The sequence below is a fragment of the Copidosoma floridanum genome, unplaced genomic scaffold (assembly GCF_036245765.1).
Source record: "Copidosoma floridanum isolate Cflo_tuat_1 unplaced genomic scaffold, Cflo_Japanese_pri ptg000001l, whole genome shotgun sequence".
In the NCBI taxonomy this organism is placed as follows: domain Eukaryota; kingdom Metazoa; phylum Arthropoda; class Insecta; order Hymenoptera; family Encyrtidae; genus Copidosoma; species Copidosoma floridanum.
Window position 1 is genome coordinate 11,872,448 of NW_028321878.1, and position 20,978 is coordinate 11,893,425.

The 20,978-nt window shown below is 33.4% G+C and overlaps 5 protein-coding genes across 7 annotated transcripts; 1 reads left to right on the plus strand and 4 right to left on the minus strand.

Annotated features, from left to right (window-relative positions):
* Positions 1-719: 719 nt before the first annotated feature.
* RpL36 (ribosomal protein L36) lies at positions 720-2,073 on the minus strand. Of its 3 annotated transcripts, none has more exons than XM_014362547.2 (4): positions 2,003-2,073; positions 1,628-1,770; positions 1,126-1,260; positions 720-893 (listed from the first exon to the last, which is right to left on the minus strand). In XM_014362547.2, the coding sequence occupies exons 2-4, from the start codon at positions 1,766-1,768 to the stop codon at positions 810-812; spliced, it is 360 nt and encodes a 119-aa protein (XP_014218033.2). In that variant the 5' UTR covers positions 1,769-1,770; positions 2,003-2,073; the 3' UTR covers positions 720-809. The 3 variants fall into 3 exon arrangements, with proteins under 3 accessions (XP_014218033.2, XP_014218036.2, XP_014218035.2); XM_014362550.2 differs by lacking the exon at positions 2,003-2,073 and adding an exon at positions 1,951-1,999; XM_014362549.2 differs by lacking the exon at positions 2,003-2,073 and adding an exon at positions 1,840-1,914.
* Positions 2,074-2,222: 149 nt separating this feature from the next.
* LOC106646511 (5-taurinomethyluridine-[tRNA] synthase subunit GTPB3, mitochondrial) lies at positions 2,223-4,212 on the minus strand. Its single transcript, XM_014362551.2, has 4 exons — positions 3,857-4,212; positions 3,607-3,780; positions 2,567-3,533; positions 2,223-2,483 (listed from the first exon to the last, which is right to left on the minus strand). The coding sequence occupies exons 1-4, from the start codon at positions 3,975-3,977 to the stop codon at positions 2,243-2,245; spliced, it is 1,503 nt and encodes a 500-aa protein (XP_014218037.2). The 5' UTR covers positions 3,978-4,212; the 3' UTR covers positions 2,223-2,242.
* A 378-nt stretch (positions 4,213-4,590) lies between these two features.
* On the plus strand, positions 4,591-8,223 carry LOC106642950 (glycerophosphodiester phosphodiesterase 1). Its single transcript, XM_089591403.1, has 5 exons — positions 4,591-5,587; positions 5,697-5,872; positions 5,955-6,159; positions 6,437-6,666; positions 7,322-8,223. Exons 1-5 carry the CDS (start codon positions 5,234-5,236, stop codon positions 7,449-7,451), a joined length of 1,095 nt encoding a protein of 364 aa, XP_089447529.1. The 5' UTR covers positions 4,591-5,233; the 3' UTR covers positions 7,452-8,223.
* LOC106642913 (uncharacterized) lies at positions 7,641-11,176 on the minus strand. The gene is made up of 12 exons (XM_014357837.3): positions 11,086-11,176; positions 10,903-10,957; positions 10,654-10,775; positions 10,371-10,578; positions 10,057-10,300; positions 9,865-9,976; positions 9,479-9,645; positions 9,286-9,401; positions 8,975-9,197; positions 8,596-8,896; positions 8,239-8,490; positions 7,641-8,120 (listed from the first exon to the last, which is right to left on the minus strand). The coding sequence occupies exons 1-12, from the start codon at positions 11,093-11,095 to the stop codon at positions 7,999-8,001; spliced, it is 1,932 nt and encodes a 643-aa protein (XP_014213323.3). The 5' UTR covers positions 11,096-11,176; the 3' UTR covers positions 7,641-7,998.
* Positions 11,177-11,927: 751 nt separating this feature from the next.
* On the minus strand, positions 11,928-14,487 carry RIOK1 (RIO kinase 1). Its single transcript, XM_014357886.3, has 5 exons — positions 14,343-14,487; positions 13,027-14,054; positions 12,738-12,946; positions 12,344-12,670; positions 11,928-12,281 (listed from the first exon to the last, which is right to left on the minus strand). The coding sequence occupies exons 1-5, from the start codon at positions 14,393-14,395 to the stop codon at positions 12,180-12,182; spliced, it is 1,719 nt and encodes a 572-aa protein (XP_014213372.2). The 5' UTR covers positions 14,396-14,487; the 3' UTR covers positions 11,928-12,179.
* Between the last annotated feature and the right edge of the window lie 6,491 nt (positions 14,488-20,978).

Consider the following 20,978-nt stretch of genomic DNA (forward strand, 5'->3'; position numbering starts at 1 on the left):
GTATAGAATAAAACCAATGACTTCATTGGCAGTATAGGGAACATTCATTGGATTTTGATTTACAGGTAGCTATGTGATTATATACTTACGGATAAGCTGATTTGTGCTAGATGCAACAAGACGTGTCTTACAAGAGAAATTTGACAATACAACTATATATTATGCTTGTATGCATACGGATGTATCCATATCAAGTGTTGATTCTCCTGCAAATACTAAAAAACTTATGTGAGCATCCTATTACAATGGTATCTCATACTATAATGGGTAGTTGATTAATTAAGGGGGCTCCTGCGACTACCCCTGAAATCAAATATGACTGAAAGTGAATATAACAGTATCTATCACATACTCCATTACAAATTATTAAACTTCAACCCATACGAATTCTGAGCCACTAAATCTGCAATCTATGTAACCTCGTGAATTATTTATAAATTTTTATCACAAATTTATCGCTAAATTATCCCATCACCCTCAATTTTTAATGTACCACGTTGAAGACAAAGACTTAATGACAGTAAATTTAGCTTATTACAAACATACAAGAACATATGGGGTGGAAATCAAGCCAGCATAGGATTCAGCGAATTTTCTTCCATTAGAACCGGTATATCTATTTTTGGGGACTTTCGTGAATGAGCCCCCTTAAATAGCAAAGTTGTAAAATAAAAAATTCCCTTTTAGAATAAAAACATAACAAAAATAAGATAAAATAGTTTAGATAAGATATTTTTTTATTTACGACGTAAGAAGTAACCTTATAAAATAAAGATATTCACTGAGGTTTTTTCCACCAGCAAAGGGTACTAATGATGTTGGGCTTTCCTCATTTGTGCAAGGATGTTTCCAAGTTCTTCACGCTTCCTCTTAGCACGAATGTGAGTTCCCAACTGAAAAAAAAATATTTCACGTTATTTGATTATGCTGACAAAAAAAGCATTTTAATGTTAAAAAAATCTTGAGGGTACAGTTATTCTTAATACCATCAGATATCAGGACATAGTAATAAAATCTTTTATCTACTGTTTATAATTCGAAATTGTAAAAATAATTATCAAATACAACTTTCTATTACATAGGATTTTTGTAGTATAAATATAACATAATAAACAAATGACATACCCTCCTTTTCAAAAATTTGAGAGCTCGCTTGTCCTTGGACACCTTCAACAACTCCATAGCACGCTTTTCATAAGGAGCATGTCCAGTAACTTCACGAATCAGGTCACGAACGAATTTGCTATGTTTGGTTATTTGCTGAAATTGATAAAAAAATAATTATATTGCTCTCACACAATGGATCTAGAACTAATCACTTTGATGTGCCATACATACTTAATAACTTTGACTCATAAATACAAATAATGACATGTACACCAGCTAATGAAGTTATTGATTGTCAACAATGTAACAACAATATTGTAGTATTAAAACGTAAGACCATCGAAACTCCGTGTTTTTAACTATAACTTTAAAACGGCAATTGCCTCAATGATGTAGCCAACGTGAGCATGCTATTCTGATTGTTTACAGACTATATCTAATAAACAAACCATCAAACACACTCAAAATTAAAAAAACACCATGCACCCTAACCTAAAAACAACAAATTAACAACACTTACTCCCTTCAGTCTCGAGGGTCTCAGGATGATGGTCTTTGATTTCTCGGCCTTCTTGAGCTTGGTCTTGGCGACGGTTATCTTCGTCGTCTTGTGCCCTTTCCTGTCTTTAAGGCCAACGGCCAGCTCGTACCTCGGTGCCATGTCTGGAGCAACAGAATAAACAATAACACGCAGCGATTAGTATTGTAAGGTTACGGCCTAGACTGACTTACTTGCGACACTTTATGAACTTTGGGTGAAAAAAAAAGGAATATCACGATATCGAATGAACTTGTTGGGAATATGGGGAAACTAGAGTAATTAGGCTTTGTTATTTTACGTACGCAGAGTCAATGTTTATTAGGATTTGTTGGATTAATTAAGATTAAACATTACCGACGAACCTCGCGAACGTCCGTTTCGCACAAGAAAAGGCTGCTCGTCGAATGTCGAACAGTTCGGAGTTCCGTGAAACAGCCGCGAGAGGGCGCACCGGTAAATATACCGCGAAAATTTGAATTTCACTAACAAGAAATTTGGTTTATTGGGTACGTACATATGGAGTAAAAATATTTTTTAGTCAAAAAGAACGTTTTTTCATTTATTTACCGTCACGTATCTCACACAAGTAAAGGGTTATTTTCCAATGCAAAAGTTCTGGAAAATCGTATCCAAGATTTCTTCAGTACTGACGTAGCCCGTGATTTTCCCAATCTCACGAGCTGCCTTGCGAATTTCTTGCGCTGCAAGAACAATATCGTAGTTCTCTCGGGATATTATGTCAAAGTACTTCAAGAGACATTCGTGACAGTCTCGGACGTGGTTCCTGTGCCTCTCTTGGCTAATTGTTGGATTCTCTGCTGATGGATTGCCACATCTGAAAATTAAAATTAAAACTAGTTGTGCATAGCACCAAATAGTAAAGTTGTTGTTCAACGAAACTAAAAGACTGTAGCTTACATTTTTTCAAAGTACTCTCTCATGGACCCCAACAAATCTTGAAATCCTTCTTCGTTGGTGCAAGAAATACCAACTGAATTATGCGCCTTCAAGGACTTTCTCACGTCATTGGCTAACAAATCTATTTTATTTACAACAATCATACAGTTGCTACTCAACTGTCCATTTACCAGCAGCAAGTCCTCCAATTCTAAAGTCCTAATATAATTGATCAGGTATTGATCAAAACTCTTTTGCTCTTTCGCGTACTCCTCTGCATTGACAACCAACACAATAAAGTCGGCTTTGATAGCCTGGTCTCTTGCCCTCCTTATACCTTCCATTTCAACAATATCATTTGAAAATTTGTGCAAGCCAGCTGTATCTGCCAACAGTATTGGGTAGCCAGCAACATTTGCCGTCAGTTCGACGACGTCTCTCGTTGTGCCTGGAATTGACGTCACGATCGCTGCGTTTCTCTGAACCAAACAGTTCAACAAACTACTTTTGCCCACATTAGGTTCACCAATAATGACTGTCCTTATGCCACTACGCAATATCTCTCCTTTCCTACCATCAGCCAAGTGTTTCTCGATCTTACTGGCAAGATATTCTAAATCGACGTTGCATTGTTGAAAAACGTCACTCTGTATGTTATCCTCCTCGCCAAAATCTATGTAGGCTTCGATGTACGCCAGACATCGCAAAAGAATCTCCCTCCAGCTGCTGTACAAGGTACTGAGATTACCATGTGCCTGAATCAGAGCCTGTTTCCTCTGCTGTTCAGTTTCAGCATGGATAAGATCTGCCAGGCCTTCGATTTCAGTAAGGTCTAACTTGTTGTTGAAAAAAGCACGTCTGGTAAACTCTCCCGGCACTGCAGGACGAAATTTTAGCTTTGATAGTGCTGTCATCAAAGCTGAAAGGATCGCCACTCCACCGTGGACTTGGAACTCGACGCTGTCCTCACCAGTAAACGAATGAGGTCCTACGAAAATTCTTACTGGATGGATTTCGAATTCTTAATTTAAAAATTCCAATAATATAGAATATACTCTTACTTGGAAACCAAAGACATAAGCCTTGATCAATGACTTCACCAGTTTCAGGATTTTTTATGTTCCTCAAATAAGCTTTTCTTGGTTCAAGCTTGGAAATATTTGTCATTTTTTCCAATGCTGATCTGGCATTGCTGCCTGATATTCTCACAACAGCTACTCCACACTTTCCTTGGCCTGTAATAAAATAAAAAGATTGTTTTGATACTTTAAAAAAAGTTGCATGGCTTTAAAATATAACAAGCCTATTTACCAGATGAGAGAGCAAAAATTGTTGAACCACTGTTTGCTGCTTTGCTTAAAAATGTTCTGCTTGCAAAATTAAATTTTAGCAAGACAATGCTCACTCTGAAGAAATGCTTGGTAAGAAACATTTTTCACGCATAGCTATCCCAGCTCTGCTCTATACGTAGGCAAAGTGTACGGTTCACACTACTTTTTAAACAAATCCTTGAAAAGTATACCGAAAAATAATTTTTACAAAAAAAAAATTTCACCGTTGTGATCACCCGAACTTATAATAAATAAAACATAATCATGTATTACTACTACACAGCGATTGTAAAGTCACTCCAAAATTCAAGCGCAGTTAAACAATAAATACATATACATATCAAACTCTATTATTTATCTTTGGTTTTAGAATAAACATTTTCATACTCGAATAGAAAAAACACAGTGTGCGTGTTCAAATGTGCACATGATCTTCGAACTTCGAATTCTTTGAAGATGAAAAAAAAAAAAAAAAAAAGACAATAGCAGCCGACTGTCGACAGTCAACAGCCGACTGTTTTGTTTGTATCTTTGTATAAGGTATTTGGAATTGTATATTGTATAAGTTGTATTTGTAATATTTGTATATTATTGTAAATTGTAATTGTATTATTGTTAAATTGTTTGTTTGTTGCGCATGCGCGAACCAAAATTCCAAAAAACAAATTGTATACACTGTAGACTGTAGTGATCATGGATCCGGAGCGAGTTGATTTAATTAAGAAATAAAAAAAAGAGTTGAATATGAATGCGCGATTGTACGAGTCACGCGATCTACACACGTAGTGCCCTAATATGTATACATATATACGCGTAAGGAATGTTACGATCAGGGCTCAGGACAGTCAGGACGACTCCCATGTGTGGCTATCAAAAATGTGTAGGTACAGCATAGCGCTTGGACATTACAAGTGCGTGAAAAAAAGGGTGTAACAATTGTGTACTTCTGTAATAACTGTGTTACAGTAGTGAGTTTGTAAGTGTCAATAATGTAACGTAAACAATCAACAAATAGGTACACATTTTGAGTACCTATAAACTTATTTATAAATTTAAAAGTCTTGTGATTTGTGGTGCTTTAAATTGATGAGATATGTGTCTTTTGGAGTTTGTTTACAAGCATATATAGCACGTACGTGAATTTTGCGCCGTTTGAATACATGATCACATGACATCTGTCGTTCAATTGCACAATAATCTTGAAAAAAAGTCAAACAGCTGATAAACGTCAGGCTATATTTCTTTTTTTTTTTTGAGAAGCGCGTCGATCTCTGTAACCCACACGCTCAGTTCAGAGGAAGAAATATCAAAAGCGACACATCAGAGTTAAAGGCAGAGAAGATCCAAGAAGAAAAAGATGTTTCATTTTCTGAAGTTGATACTGCCGAGCATTTTGCTTTGTCTTTATCTGCAAACAGTCTTCTATTTGTTGATTGATTTGCTATGTTTGAGTGTGCCATGGTTGTTATGGGGTACTGTTGTTTTGTTATTGCTCATAAGATTCAGTGCAAGGGTGCCACCGCCCGATGATAGCGTTGTTAAAAAGGTGCTGGGCATGGATCCTTTGGTTTTGGATCAGGAGGAAGAAAGGGAGATTGACAGGAAAACAGAGAATGTAGAAGAAGAAGCAGCACAGTATTGCATTAGAGTCGTTGCCCACAGAGGAGCTGGATTTGATTATCCTGAGAACAGTATGTCTGCCTTCCGCCATGTAAGTTTGGATATTTTTATAATTGGTATACGTACGAGTTTGTTTTAGTCGTCATAAACGAGAACACGATTTCCCTTTTACATGTTTTCAATGTGGATATTACTCACAGAGTCATCAAAAAGGCTGTGATGCTATAGAGTTCGATTTAGCTCTGACAAAAGACAATATTCCTATTATTTTTCATGATGATACTATTGATAGATTAACTGGTACTATTGGCACTATTAAAGATATGACCTGGAATGAATTAAAGGATTATGACATTTCTACGAATCATCCTCTCAGGTGATTATTTTTTAAGCTTCCTTATTTTTCATAGGTGATAGTTTCGATCGAAAATTGAAACGGAATGTATATCATTTCTCAGAGTAAAATTAGATACAAATGGTGAAAAAATAGCACTTTTTGAAGAAGTCATAGAAGAGGCTTTGACTAACGAAACTCGTATGTTTATTGATATAAAAGCTACGGGAAAAGAAGTGATCAAAGTGGTTCTTGATGCGTTCAAAAAGTATCCTCTGCTATATGAAAGAGCAGTCATATCCAGCTTCAACCCAATCACTATCTACATGGTAAATTATAAATCAAGTGTGTTAGAAAAAAAATGTTTTTAAACCATATTATGTCTATACTAGAGATTATCCTTTATTACTATCCAAAAATTTTAGTTGTACAGTTTTTTTTTTCGGTTGTAAGAAAAACACCAACAAATACACAGTTTTACTATTTTTTTTATTACAAACTTACATTATGAATATTAATTTAAAATTTCGTAAAAAAAATTTTCAGCCCCGTTAAAGTTATAAATAAATTAATAAATAATCATTAAACGTCAACTTTTTTTTACAGATTAGGAGAAAAGATCCGCGTATTATAGCGGGTATCGCATGGAGGCCTCAATTTTTTTCCATGGGTTTTTACTCTGGAATAAAAGGACCACGAGAATCTCGATTCAGTAATTTATTTCTACACATTTTAGCAATGATAGTTGATGCTATTCATGACTGGGCTTATGATCGCATAACGTACTACGTTCTTGGCTTATCTTTTATATTACTTCACAAAGATATCATAAGCCCGTGAGTATTAATAACATTTTTCAACTTCTTTTTTTTTCACCTTACAAATGTAAGAAAAGATCTTAATTTTCCTTGTTGAAACTTTCGAAAGATTCTTTTACAAAAATTTTGCACACATCCTCTCTTCAGAGCATATGAATCAAATATTTTTAAAAAAAAGATAATTTGGTGGAATGTTGCAATAAAAATTCCAATGGTTCGTCAGGAAGGTGAATTCGCTGATGATTGACCTAATGAATAATACTGGATTTTTAAGAATTGAAAATTAATTTAATTTTTAATAACTTTCATATTACTTTAATCAGACTGCTAATAATCAACCTTAGCTTTTAAAAAGTGCCGTAACTTTTAACAATTACAGTATGATACACTTGTGCTCTATACCAATACTATATTATTAATAGAGATGACATTAATTACACTCAAATAATATACTACTAATCAATTTTTTATAAATCTGTGATATAGACTTGCATGACATAATTTTTTGCAACTACAACAGTAAATTTTTTATTTGGTTTTGCTATCAGACTAATACATTTTGATATTAAAATAAAAGAACCTAATGAGTACCAAAAGTGAATTAGGTTGGCTTTATTAACCTGACGCGGTGTTTTTACTCACAACTCACAACATTAATTCGTATTTTTTTCAGTGAAGTCATTCGTCTATGGAACGATCGAGGAATTCGAGTATTTGCTTGGTCAGTCAATTTACCATCAGAGAAAAAACATTTTATGAAAAATCTAAAGGTATCATATTTGACTGATACATTGATGTCGTAAGATCTCAAAAAAAAAAAAAAAATTACGATTCTCTAAACTTTTTGAAAGTAAGGAGTCGCTGATAAATTTCTGTATAGAAAAAAAAAACATGCTATTTATATAATTTAATAACTCATACAACGATTTTTATTTAGATATAATCCAAATGAAATGCATTTAATGTTAATTTATACACGATTAGATTTAAGACGATATTATATATATGTTATCTATAAGCCTAATACAAATGTGAAGCTCGATATTGCTTGAAAAAAAAGTATTCATATATTTTGCACAAAAAAAATTTTAAATAAGCTAAATCGTAATCAGTAAAGTGATACATAATGTACATATTTACAAAATGCTTTGAGATATCAAATCTCGAAGCTATTCTTATAATTTAAAAAAAGAGTTCATACCGTAACATACATTATTTCTTTTATTCGCAATTTTTCGCACAAGCGACGAAATTTTCATCGAACCTGAAAAATAGTTGACATTCGTTTTAACCATCAGCAACTGCATATATTTAAAGTTATATAAACCACAAGTTCAGCTCTGTTGTCTCTCACACAACTGTTGTGAGTTTTTCCTTTCGTGTTTCCATGCCTTCGATCAAGCCAGTCAGTAAATCTTCCATCTCCGTGGCGGCACGTTTTAATTCGCAATTATTATCCGCGCTAAACGTATCTTCAAGAAATCAAACAAAAAATTGATAACGCGTACGTAATACCACACTTGGATATATCACAGTTGAAAGCACGCTTATAATTGTACACGAGCAGTAAAAATAAAAAATAAAAATTACCTTCTAGCAAGCAGTCATTAGCTACCATATTTTGCAATCTGTCCAAAATATCATTGAGATCACCTTGAATGTTTTGCAAACTACTGTGCTGCGAATTCTTATCAGTTCGCAGAGATGGCAGTCCGTTATCTCGATTAACGCCGGTTTCTCCGTTCTGGTTACCACTTGGTTTTTCCTTCGATTTCTTGCTTTCCCTCGAGTTCAGCCACTGGGAAAAGCCACTGTCTCGCGAAGAGAAGTTGGTACGATGTCCTAACATTGAAAAGCATATGTTTCAGATAAAAAAGTACACCAAAAATGTCTTATTAGTTTGTATTGCTTCAAAAAAAAAAAAAAAAAAAAAAAAAAAAAAAAGACCTCCGATCCATGTGCTCGGCTCGATGCAAGTATCATCGGCCGCAACTTGATCATTGCCATCGGAAACGCCATCATTTGTACTGATTTTGTTAGCTGCTGACGTGCTTTGCGTGGTGGTACTGCAGCTGTCGAGATCACTCGAATTTTCATAATCGGGACTTTGATGATGATGAGTTATGGGACTTAATTGAAAAGCCATCGGTAAGGCCGATATTCTCGATACAGCGGCTTGGACCATCGGTGTGCTTTGAACAACGTTAAAGTCACGTGGCACCTGCGATCCTCGTGTGAATAAATAGTTCTGAAACGTAAGTACATGTCAAAGCTGGTGATATGGAAACTAACTCAAGATTTTTTTTTTTCTTTAAGTGCAGGGTACCTTCAAAATTTTCAAACGCTTCAGCTGCGATTCTATCGCAACTCTGTGATGTTGCAATTTTTCGACCCTACTGTCGCTTATTTCTTTCAATTCCAGTTGCAATTGTTTGTTTTCTTCTTCCAAGTGGGATATTATGCTCTGCAATTCTTTCTGCGGATCGTTAAGTATTCGCCTTTTAATGGTACTCCTCACCGACATGGAATCGAAACTTTTTGTTTGATCGCTGTTACAATGTAAAAAATATATGATATACAATTGATATTATTACGTGGCTTCAAGGTGAGTTACTTGTTAATGAAATCAAGTCTTACAGATTCATGGAAGAGCTAGAATCGTTAAAGCTGCTGTCGCCATTTCTCGCAGGACACAAACTTAGTTTATTTTGAATGAGTTCAATAAGTAGTTTTGTGATTTCCTTGGTGCTCGTCTAAAATCAAGTTCGAATCTTATGATGTTAAGAAACATTTGGTTTTTGAATTTATTTTTTTTCAATCATATGTATACCTTGATGCAATACTCGCGAACAGGGTGTTTTAATTTATGTTTGCCCGATACTTTTCCATATAAAAAACATGTTTGACATTGATTGTACCCTGTACATTTTAAACATGAGTATCTTGGACCCTGTATCGGTGTACTTTTACATGAAGAACATTTAACGTTATGAACAACTGCAAATTTTGACGTTAGAGATTAACATTTTTTTTTTTTTTTTATAAGGTAGTTCACGCCAAAAGTTGTTTTTTGTATAAAACCTTGGAGAACTTGTGATTATTACTAGTAAATGTTGCGAAATTTAATGATTAACTGTCAAATCTAACAGGTTGAGAAAGATGAGGGGACTGAACTACCTTGATTAAAAATTAAATATTATAGAAAAAAGTATATACTTGGTTCGGCTGACTTTAAACGATTCATTGTGGTGATCCACATCAACAAGGGTGGTTCTTGCATAAGCCAAGTAGCAAATTCTGCTTCAGTTACTCCAAGACAGCCCTGAGACTTTATAAAATAGTTTAGCAAAACATTTTTTTTTTTGTAATGTAAAAAAAAAAAAATTAATAAAACACTCTTGTATATACCTCACAGAAACAATTATCAATGCTTGCTCTGATTAAATGGTTTCCATAAGCAACGCTTTCACCTAACATTTCTGTTATTTTGCATATGTTTGTTAAAAGTATGTTAAGTGCCATTCTGGACAAACATGCATTATGGTCAGCTAATTGATGAAATAGATACCCATATTTTTCTTCCAATCTTCCACAACTGACTAAAGTTAATGCTACTTTAACTGAAAATACTGATATATTTTCGTCTTCTTTTCTATGAAAAATAATGCGTAATTAATGTAGAATATACATAAAGAACATTCATATGTACCCAGTGAACTTACTTGTGAAAAGTTTTAAAAATATAATTTAAAGCTAATTTTGTAGAATCATCTACATTAAAGTCAGCATTGCTTTCATTTTTAGCACCGAAATAAATATCTGATAAAAGGTCTTCAACCTCATAAATGTCTAAATTTATCGAATTCTCGGTAACCGACAGTCTATGCTTTTCAAAAACACCTGCTACAAACTGCGTTTGCACATAGTTCACTAAAATACAAAATGTTTAATTCAACTTACACTATCAAAGTATTATCAGAGGTACCTATATGAACGAAAACTTACTATTTAAAGCCTTATGAAAAACTTGCATCTTTGATGCTGTTCTGTAGGAAGCATATCTAATGACATTGCATTCATTTATTGACTTTTTTATTTTCTCCATGGTTGATTTCACAAACGAATCACTTAATATCAAAAAAATTTTTAATAAATTTAAGTAATTACAAAATACTCTAAATTTTTTTTTTCATTCAAAAAATATGTATTTATAAGTATTTTTTTTTTTTTTTTTTTTAAATAACAAAAACTTACTTTAGCAGTGGCGATCTTTTATTGCTGCCTCTATTACGACCACTGACTACAGTATCTAAAATATGGACGCAATTCGTAAATTAAAAATAACAAAAAGTTTGTAGCTAGTACGATTATTATCGATTATCATTATTACATTACAAACAAATTGTTCAGAATAATAAATATTTAAAAAAAACTTACCTTCTGCCATGTCGAAAATAACAATTCTTCGGTGAAGAAAACACTTCGTACTGAATACTTATTTATTTGCTCAAACAGAAGAATTTACCATTTCACGCCCTTTGGCACGAAAATAAAAAAAAAACACTGTTTACTTCCTTAGCAGAAAGACCAACACATTTTCAACACTTTTATCAGTTTTCATCCGACTTCTCGGCGAATTACGACAACAAAAAGTACTTCACGATCAAGGCACTCACTGAATCGTTTAATTTGGTTTTTGAGGTGAACGAGGCACGCAACGTTTTTTGAAAATAGTAAGTGCACTTATAATTGATCCTTCACTGGCCGTTGTATTATTTTTTTTTGAAAAATCGGGATACCACAATGGACGCTGCCGCCGCTCCGCGCGCGCCCGTCAACATAACCTATTGTGTTTATGGGGTCCGGTTTCGATATCGTTTTTACTTTTTATATTATAATATTAAACGGATTGGAGAAGGGGCAGTGCAAGGCAAGGCCCATTAAACTCGTTTCCTCTATATACACCGAGTATCCTGTGCGTCGAAGGGTTCATCGGCGGGTAATATATAAAAATATATACGCAGGCAGTGTAAGGTGCGACGGTTTGTATTTTTTCTCTCTCTCTCTTTTAACTTGAAGGGGTCAAACTGTCAAAGGGAGACTTTTAATACTGTTGGGGAGAGAAACCTTACATTACGGCGCCGACTGTTTGAAAATGTAATTTAAAAAATTTAGAGCGCAAGTGATCAATGGAAAAACCTAATTTGATTTGATTCTTGTAAAATTAATTTATAAGCTGAATTAGGGGTTTATTTGCGACTCAAAAAAACGTACAGTACTTTCTCAAGCGTAGTTTTTTCTTTATTTATACATATACTTATTGTGCAACTTAAATTTTCAGTAAAAATAACTGATTAGATTGGTATACCACAGATTCAATGAGTCGCTTGTGTGGTAAACATTGTAAGTGTGTATTATACAACTAACACATTATTTTTTTACAAGTATTTCATGGTTGGGAAATAATCATGATATGATGTATCAATCTCGATAACAAATCTTTGAAAACAGTATTTTCAGTATGTTAACAATCATTTTTTCTTTGATGCCTTTGTCTTTTTTTTCTTCACGTGCTTTTTCATCTTAGACTTTCTAACTTCTGCTTTTTGTTCTTTTACTCCTTTTTTTCTTAGCTAGAAAACAAACAATTTATGTGAAAATTATTCATATTATAAACACTTGCTTAGATACACACCTTTCTTTCTTCAGCTGTTTCATTCTTAGGTCTTGCAGAATTTATAAATTTCGATTCTGTTTCTTCATCTTCACTTTTTTCTTCGCTTTCATCGCCTGAGCTACTATAATCACTCTCATCTGAATCTTCATCAGATTCTTGATTTTTCGTTTCATTGCTTTTTTCGTCTTTATCACTTTCGCTTTTATCTTTTGAAGTTTGTTTGGATAAAATACTAGGAACTTGTGCAGGTTTGGATAAATCACCCATCAATCCAACTATGGTTTTGTAAACAAGATCATGTTTACCAGATTTTGCAAGTTTAATGTCTCTTTCAATGTCAATCACCTAAAAGATTTGAAAAATTATACATGATTCAAACAAAGTTCATGGTTGATAATTTATTTATTTCTACCCTATCCAATCTTTGAGGTATGTATATATTTTTGAATGCTTCTTCTTCTATTTCCTGCTGCGGATCAGTATTAGTAGGTTCTTCTTCCATCTTTTTTGACATCACATCAAGGTACTCATCTATATTTTTTTCATTTACTGTTGGGTCAGTTATAAAATCGAACAGTGCTTTTACGGACATGACAGCCACCTTATTTTTTCGAAAGAATTCTAAAAATATTCAACTAATTTACTCAAAGATTAATTCAGTATGATAAATTAGTATTTTAAGCAAAAAATAATTAACACACCTGTAATGTTTGTGCAGTCTTTCCTTAGAAATACAAGGGCATTAGGATGCTCGTGCTCAACAGATTGTGACACATCTATTATAACTAAAGATTCTTCATGATAAAGAATGTTGTATTCACTCAAATCTGCATGTACTAGTTTACATTTGTTATAAAGTTTCCACATAATCTCAATACATTCTCTGTACAATTTTCTTGGTTTTGAAGTAGTAAGCACAGCATCTTTTAGTTTTGGGGAAGGCCAACCTTCTGAACCAATGAAGTCCATCAACAAAACATGACTTTTCAACAAAATTGGCTTTGGTGCCTTGATTCCTGCTTGATGCAACCTATTCAAATTTCTCATTTCTTTTTCTGCCCATGTTCGTACCATTTTTCTCGGATTGCTCTTACAGTACCCATGCCTAAAACGATACTCTCCAGTGACATACTTGTCTCTATCTTTGAAAACGAGTATAGAAGTTTTGTAAATTTTTATGGCAAATTCTATTCCAGTACTAGATCTAGCATGGTAAACATTAGCTTCTTTTCCAGTGGAAATACAACCATTGATCTTGTCAATGATACCTTTATTCAACATTTTAAACAAAATCATCCTGGTTCTGTCATCCATAACCTGTTCAGCTGTAGCGCGATCACTTTTATCTTTGACACGACGTCTGTTGTTTTCAATACTCCTGTTTTTCTCACTGAGTATATTTGTAGCCGACTGCTCAAGCCTTGGGCCTTCATAATCTTCAATATTTATTTTGTTGGCATATCTTCGAAACAGTTTGTCTGGTGGTTGAAAATTAGTAATTTTGGATGAGCTTTGCTGTGAGTTTGTAGTTTTTTGGTTCACTTTGAATCTGTTTTTGTGACCTGTCTCTTCATCGTCATCATTGTATATATAATCATCATACTCATCATCAATTTCTTCTTCATCTCCGTTTTCTACTTCAGCAGCATGACTTTTTTCCAAATTAATTGCATTCAATTTTTCACACACAACTGATTTGAAAACTGGTTTACCTCTTGGTACACTCAACCTGTGAGTCAATGAATTAGAAACACTTTAATAAATACTTATTTTTCTTATTAGTATTTATCATTTATTACATCCATATAAGTTGATTATTTAATTACTGTTATGGATTGCATTAAATATACATTAATCTAATTAAAAACCCAAAAATAGCTTTACACCAATTAACCATGTAACAATAATTTACTAAAATATATAAAATGTAGTGAAAAAAGTACAAGTGAATGACATTTGCAAACACGTGTGGATAAGGTCTCAAATATAAAAATTCTAAGTAATCAATCAAACTTACGGTTTATCATTTTCCTCAGCATCACTAAATTGACCGTCCTCGATCAGATCCATTTTTGTTAAAGTGTGCAATTTTCAACAAATTTTCTAATATTTACGTACTTATATCAAGCAAGCAAGGTCACGTCATATTTTTACATGACACGCACAGATGCACTGCTACTTCTACTACGGTACTACCACAACATATATATATATATATATATATACACACATCACAACGTTATCTCTTTAGGTAACGCTAAAGAACCGTATTATGTGTACCAATTTACCGATCAAAGATTCTTGACAGCTTTTTTGGATTATTAGTTATTATCGACCTCTGGAGGTATTGTAGGGGCACTATCACACATAGCTAGAACTATTATAAAAAAGCACTAAATATAAGTAGGTACTCATGTCAAATAATAAACTTTTTTTCCATTTTAGTAGGCATGAAAGAGATTAACTCCTTTTAATTTTATTAAATTAACTCCTAAGCATATGATTAATTATAAAAAAAAAGATTCACCATAGTGTGTGAAAAATAGATACAACCCGCAATATTTTTTTTTTCTGCAAAAAATTGTATTTCACTACAGTTCAGGAGAAAATGATTTGGTAAATATTTTTCTTACGAAGGAAATCACCCTGACCCGATTCCAGAGATCTTTTGATATTTTGTAGTACACAAAAAAATACCGGATATGGGATACGTAGTTTTTTTTATGTACTGATGTGCACTTTCAAGGGATGAAAACCAACTGTGGATTTTATCCTCAAAAATTTTTTTTACAATACACGTGTATATTTTGAGTTCCAATACATATTTTGAAATTAAGCAAGCGTAAAAACATTCGTAACTTCAAGAGCAATGATTCCATTTACTTTATTTACTCAGGGTTACAACTGAATACTGAAGTGGGTGAAGTCATTTTTTTTTAAATTTTTCTGTGTAAAAATTTAAAAGTAATTATTAAAATTATAAAAAAAAATATATAAATTTTTTTTAAATTAAAACATATAAGTTATTATATATAAACCTACTTCGTTAGAAAAATATTTGTGTACGATTTCCAAATGTTTTGTAACTTGTTTTTGAGGGTAAACTTACTGGGTGGTTTTTACCCTCTACTTCGTAAAAACTCATATCAGAACGTAAAAATAATACGTATCTTTCATTTTTTTTTTTTTTTGCGTACTACTAAGTACCAAAAGATCTTTGAGGTGGTTTCGGGTTGGGGTGGATTCTTAGTTAGGGTAAAATTGTGTAACAAAACAGATATATCAATGATCAATGCAACGAGCATTATTGGGCATTCTACCAGTTAAGTCACCTGATAATTTATAAGTACAAAAGAGACAGATCCACCATGTTGTGTTGTTTTTTCGCACTTATAAATTATTACGTGACCTAAGCATGGTTCAATTAGTATTTCCATTGATATCTAAGACTTAGTGTCTCGTACAAATAGCCGTGTATTTTGAGAATCCCTTTTTCTTAATGGGAGAAGGAGGTGGTATCATTCATAAGATTTCTTTAGCAACAAGTTTCACCATTAAAAGAGCGAGCTTCCTTCGTGTTCTGCCTTAGAATAATATTTTTACAACTTCAAAGGTGATACCGTCTCAATTCATTATGATGTTTCTCAACGACGGAGCTTCGCCCCTCCTAGCTCCCCTTATTCTCGCAGGGGCTATCGACCCTAAACCCTCGCACCGTTGTTGCGATCTATTCTGCACCATCAATTTTAGATACTTACCACAGTCTCTAAAACATTTACAACTACCTACGTATGCACGCGTGTGTGTATCCGAGTGGATGTGCAAATACCATGGAAGATGTCCACGGATTGACTCTCTTTTAGTAATGATAAAAATCAATTTTCCTCGCATATGTTCGATTGGTTCAAGACCCATTTTGGTTCTCGGTTCGGTTCGACCCGGTTCTGCTGCATACACATGTACTTTCTTAAGAAAGCATTCAAACACATAGTAGGTAGGCCCCAACCAACAAAAACCGATTGGTTGCGAACAAATCTATTGTGAAAAATCGTATACCGATTTGTGCAAACGATTCACACATGTGTTAAATTACTTTGCTTGTTCGTTCCCGACAACTCCGATCAGTTGTGGGCGTTAATTCTTACTCGTAAATTAATTTATCTTTTTTGCACTACCTATATATAATAGTGCTTCATACTGGACCTACAGAACAGTACTTGCGTCCGTGATACGTGTACGGTTTCACACCCTTTGCTCAGATCAGATTAGAGTTTTTTGCCTGTACAACGCCTCTTCGGAATAATGGCTGGTGCTAATAACTATGCCTTTGTTTGTAATTTGCTTATATTTATAAGTACTCGATGAGTTATCAGATTAATCGTGGCACATGTAATCATCGGAATCAGGCAATGTATAGGGCTTGTCTGGTACTTGAATGAGTGACCAACTACAGTGTTTAGGTGTTTTTGTACATTTGATGGAGCAAGCGAAACGGGGGGCAAGGTTCATCCTTTGATATTCAAGCATATAAAAATGCAACTGATGTAGACGTCGAAGAAGATACCGAGATAGTTTTACCTATAGTTTGGGCGAGTAGATCATAACTGCCAAGATCGAAATCTCATGACTATACTTTATAAGGAAGTATTTAAATGTGTGGAAATTTCCTCTCAAGTCGAAAGCGACCACGCTAAGGGCAATATTATAGTATATTCCTGGTCTTGGGAAGAAAAACAAAGAATAGCTCGGATCATCAAAGCCGGACTGATAAGAATGAGGGTTTTCTTCATTTTCTTGCATCGGTTGTATACGACTTTTCACCAATCCTGCGTAGAGAGGAAGTTTCCTTTTTCGGTGTAGTATGGTAAAAAAATTCCATCCAAAAGCAATTTACCCCTGCAACTGAAAGAAAAAAAATTAAATTGAGAGACTCATGGTAAAAAAAAAATAATCCAACAACGCTGATATAAATAAAGGAATACGTAATTGGTACTGTACGAAAAATTGAACAAATAAAAAAAGATATATGTAGGCAAAAATACATGGGAAATAGTTTAAATCGTTTCCTACAAATCAGAAAAATCTTGTGATTTAGACCCCAGTCAAAGTAGGGTTAAAACAATTGTGGTAGAGTATAGAGCAAACAGATGACAGTGAATCTATATAACTTAAGTGCTTTGTTCCTTAAATTGAAAAAAAGAATTTCTATGCCATGATTAGTGTTTTTGACGGGAGACTTTGAACGAATAAATATTTATTAACTTCAAGTATGCGCTAATTGTTAATTTATAATTATTCTTACATTAACATAATAACTGAAAATTAGTAGTTACAGATACTTTCACTACAGTTGTAAAATTAAAAAACCCTTTCGAATGAGCGTGTATCTGCGTCATTGATAACTAACATATATATTTAGAAGTTCATTATTGAGTTAAGTGTTTCGGAGAATAGTAATTAACAAAGCAGTTGTGTAATCATTGAAGTTGTTCATTGAACTTTTATCTAATAGATTTAAGTTCATTTTTATCAAAAACAAGTCGTTTATCAGATACTAAAAGGTCTGAAGAATGTTCGAAAGTGTTTACATTAGTTGTGTACAAGATTATGAATTATGATTACTAATGAATTCTGAGCATCCAATCTATTTCGGTCACTAACTCTTGAAGGTTCTATAATTACTACTATTCCACATTTATTTAGAGTAAACGACTGGACTTAAATACAAAAAATCTTTCCATCAGTATTATCAGTGACTGACTGTTATCAACTAAGCGGCATCAGTGTTACAAGTCCTTGACCTCAGAAAGTCGATTATTTATGCATTTGTTACAAATCGAAAAATTACAAAAAGTCCCATACCTATGTAGATAACAAAATACCCAAATTCTTCACCCGCGATTATTCCGTGCTTTATCATCGGCTACACTATCTATTAAAGCTCATTTCATAAAACAATTACGTAAAATCAACCGCACTAATGTCCATCATTACTCCTTAACATAGAGCAATTTTAGTTTTTAATTATGTGATAATTAGATTGTCTCTTTGTTACGTAATAAAACTATTTTATAAAATAAATTGAATCACATAACAAATTTGGACAAATGTGACGTAATTTTTTTACGTGATGAAACCATGATATGAAATGAAATGTTACAGATTCTGGAATTAAAACGTCAGTAATAGTCTAAGATTACATGTCATAATTATTAAGTAGGCCAATTCATTTCATGATTCAATTTTATCATGCAACAAAATTATGTCACGTTTGTCTAAATCTATTACATGATTTACGGTGTTTTATGATGTGATTTGATTACGTAACAAAGATACGTCATTATTTTCTAGTGGGTTAGTTAAGTCGTAGCCATTCTGCTCTCAAACCAGGGCTTTAGCAAACGAATCTAGAGCGTAAAGTAACAAATGATCCATACCACATGTTTTGTAACAATATACATGTGGTTTAAACGCTTCGTTCTTTCTACCTGGCGATAGATAAAGGTGATAACAGACGCGTGCAAATTTCGTAGTCTAAATTATGGCGGAAATTTTGATAAGGATTGCATACATGTTGTTAGCAAGCGTGCATATTGTTTTAAATTTTTTAACTTTGAATTATACTTATGGTTAAGTTTTTTCTCTCGAACACAGCTTATTTCGCATAAAATTATAAAGTACTCCAATTTTTTAAGTTTATGTATCATATCACTCTTTGGTGAGTTTTTTTAATTAAAACAATAACTACTTAGGTCAAAAATGTCAGTAATGGTACATTACGTCACTGGGGTACAAATTACAAACATGAGCGTCCGAAGGGTTTTTCTTATCGAGGGCGCAAAGTGAAATTTTATTCTCGTGGGCACACTTTGTGCCCAGTAAATCACTTTGGACTCTAGGGCAGAAAAGTACTTTGGTACAACCCGATGGTGCAAAGCGGCAGTTGCACTTTTTGCCAATGGTAAGGCAATTATTTTATTAATTCTATTGAAATAAAAAATTTTTAATTTAAAAAATACACCAAAAATCGTATAACGATACGGTGTTAAAAAATTAAGTATGCGTACACACAAAGTTGGTTGATGCTATTAAAATTTTTAATGGGTAAATTTTATAAAATGTATAAAAATGCACGATAACTTAAATTACCAATCAACTAATAGGAGTATTATACCGCCTCAATCTCAGTTCAAACACACCCTACACCATTCTGCTGCATTCGCTCAAACGGCGTAGTTAACGTAGTTTTTGTACATTTAAGCTAATAATGTTCATGTTTTCTAAATACTAAATCAAATTCATGACTTAAAATTTAACTTACGTATTTCCAACCCATCGAATAATTTGATTCCCTTTTGGTATCAATAATATACCTATAAGAAAATATTTGGATTAAATCTGCTCATTACAAATGTATGAATCTCATATTTTTCCTCTTTAACCTAAATAAGACTCTTATTTATTCTGACACCATTTTTTGACATTTTATCAGAGCGTTAATATACTATGCGGGTTCCCTATTTTACGAACACTTATTATTATAGAACACTACTAAAAGATACTCAGATCGAATCGTTTTCGATCGAGTCTATTTTTTCCAACAGCTCCCGATTCCCAATCTAATTTGTATATATGTGTATGTACACTTAAACACATAGGCTATCGTCTACGGAGATGGCTAATGACAAAATAGAGACTCCAGCCCCTCCGAGCCCTCAAATTTTTCATGTACATAACATATGCGTATGCATTCATGAAAACTGAGGTCTTTCCTACCCGTAGTCATCAGATCTGAGCTCTCCACAAGTTGCCATCTTCATACTTTCACTCATCTTCTTTGGTATATCAATAAACTTTCATCGAAATATCTTAATTTCTATTTTACTATAGAACATCCCTTAACGTATCCTGAATGCACATAATATTTTAAAGCGAATTTTACCGTTCACTAGAATGGAATCTTATTTACTTTTCATACGTCATCTAAAGAATTAGAATAGGTAATACTCGTATTCTGACTATATTTTCAACTTTCCATGAACTTCTCTGTACTAGTTTCAGATACATGTACTTAACAGTAATCATTACAGTCTTTGTAAGGGTAGCCATCGATCTAAGAGCCTATTTGACATTTGGGATTATCTTTATTCGGATAAAATCGGAGGGTTAATCTTAAGTTTTCAAGTACCGTATCGTTCATGTATCAATGCTTAGTTATTCATAATATTAAGAGATTTTGTTCAACTGAATCCACGTATACACAGGTATTTGTATGAATTGATCACTTCTTTGAAGGTCACTAATCGTACAACATACCAGGCTTCATTTCGAAATGCTCCCAACATAACTTACGTGATAACCGCTAAGTCATCGGTCGTAAGTCTGAGACCGAATGAAAAGAAAACTGTACCACTGTCTTCGTGCTAATTGGATCATCATTTAAACTTGCTGTTGGAAATATTTCGGAATAAGTGCTGAGTAATGAATTAATTTTATAAAATAAGCACCTAAAAAAATAATATGTTATTGTGCTCTTAAATAACACGATTTTTTTTTAATGTTGAAAAATTAATTATGAATCACCTCAGCTATATGTATAGAAAAGCGAGTAAAAGAACTGAAGAGCACACAAAAACGTGGGGTCCGAAGTTCC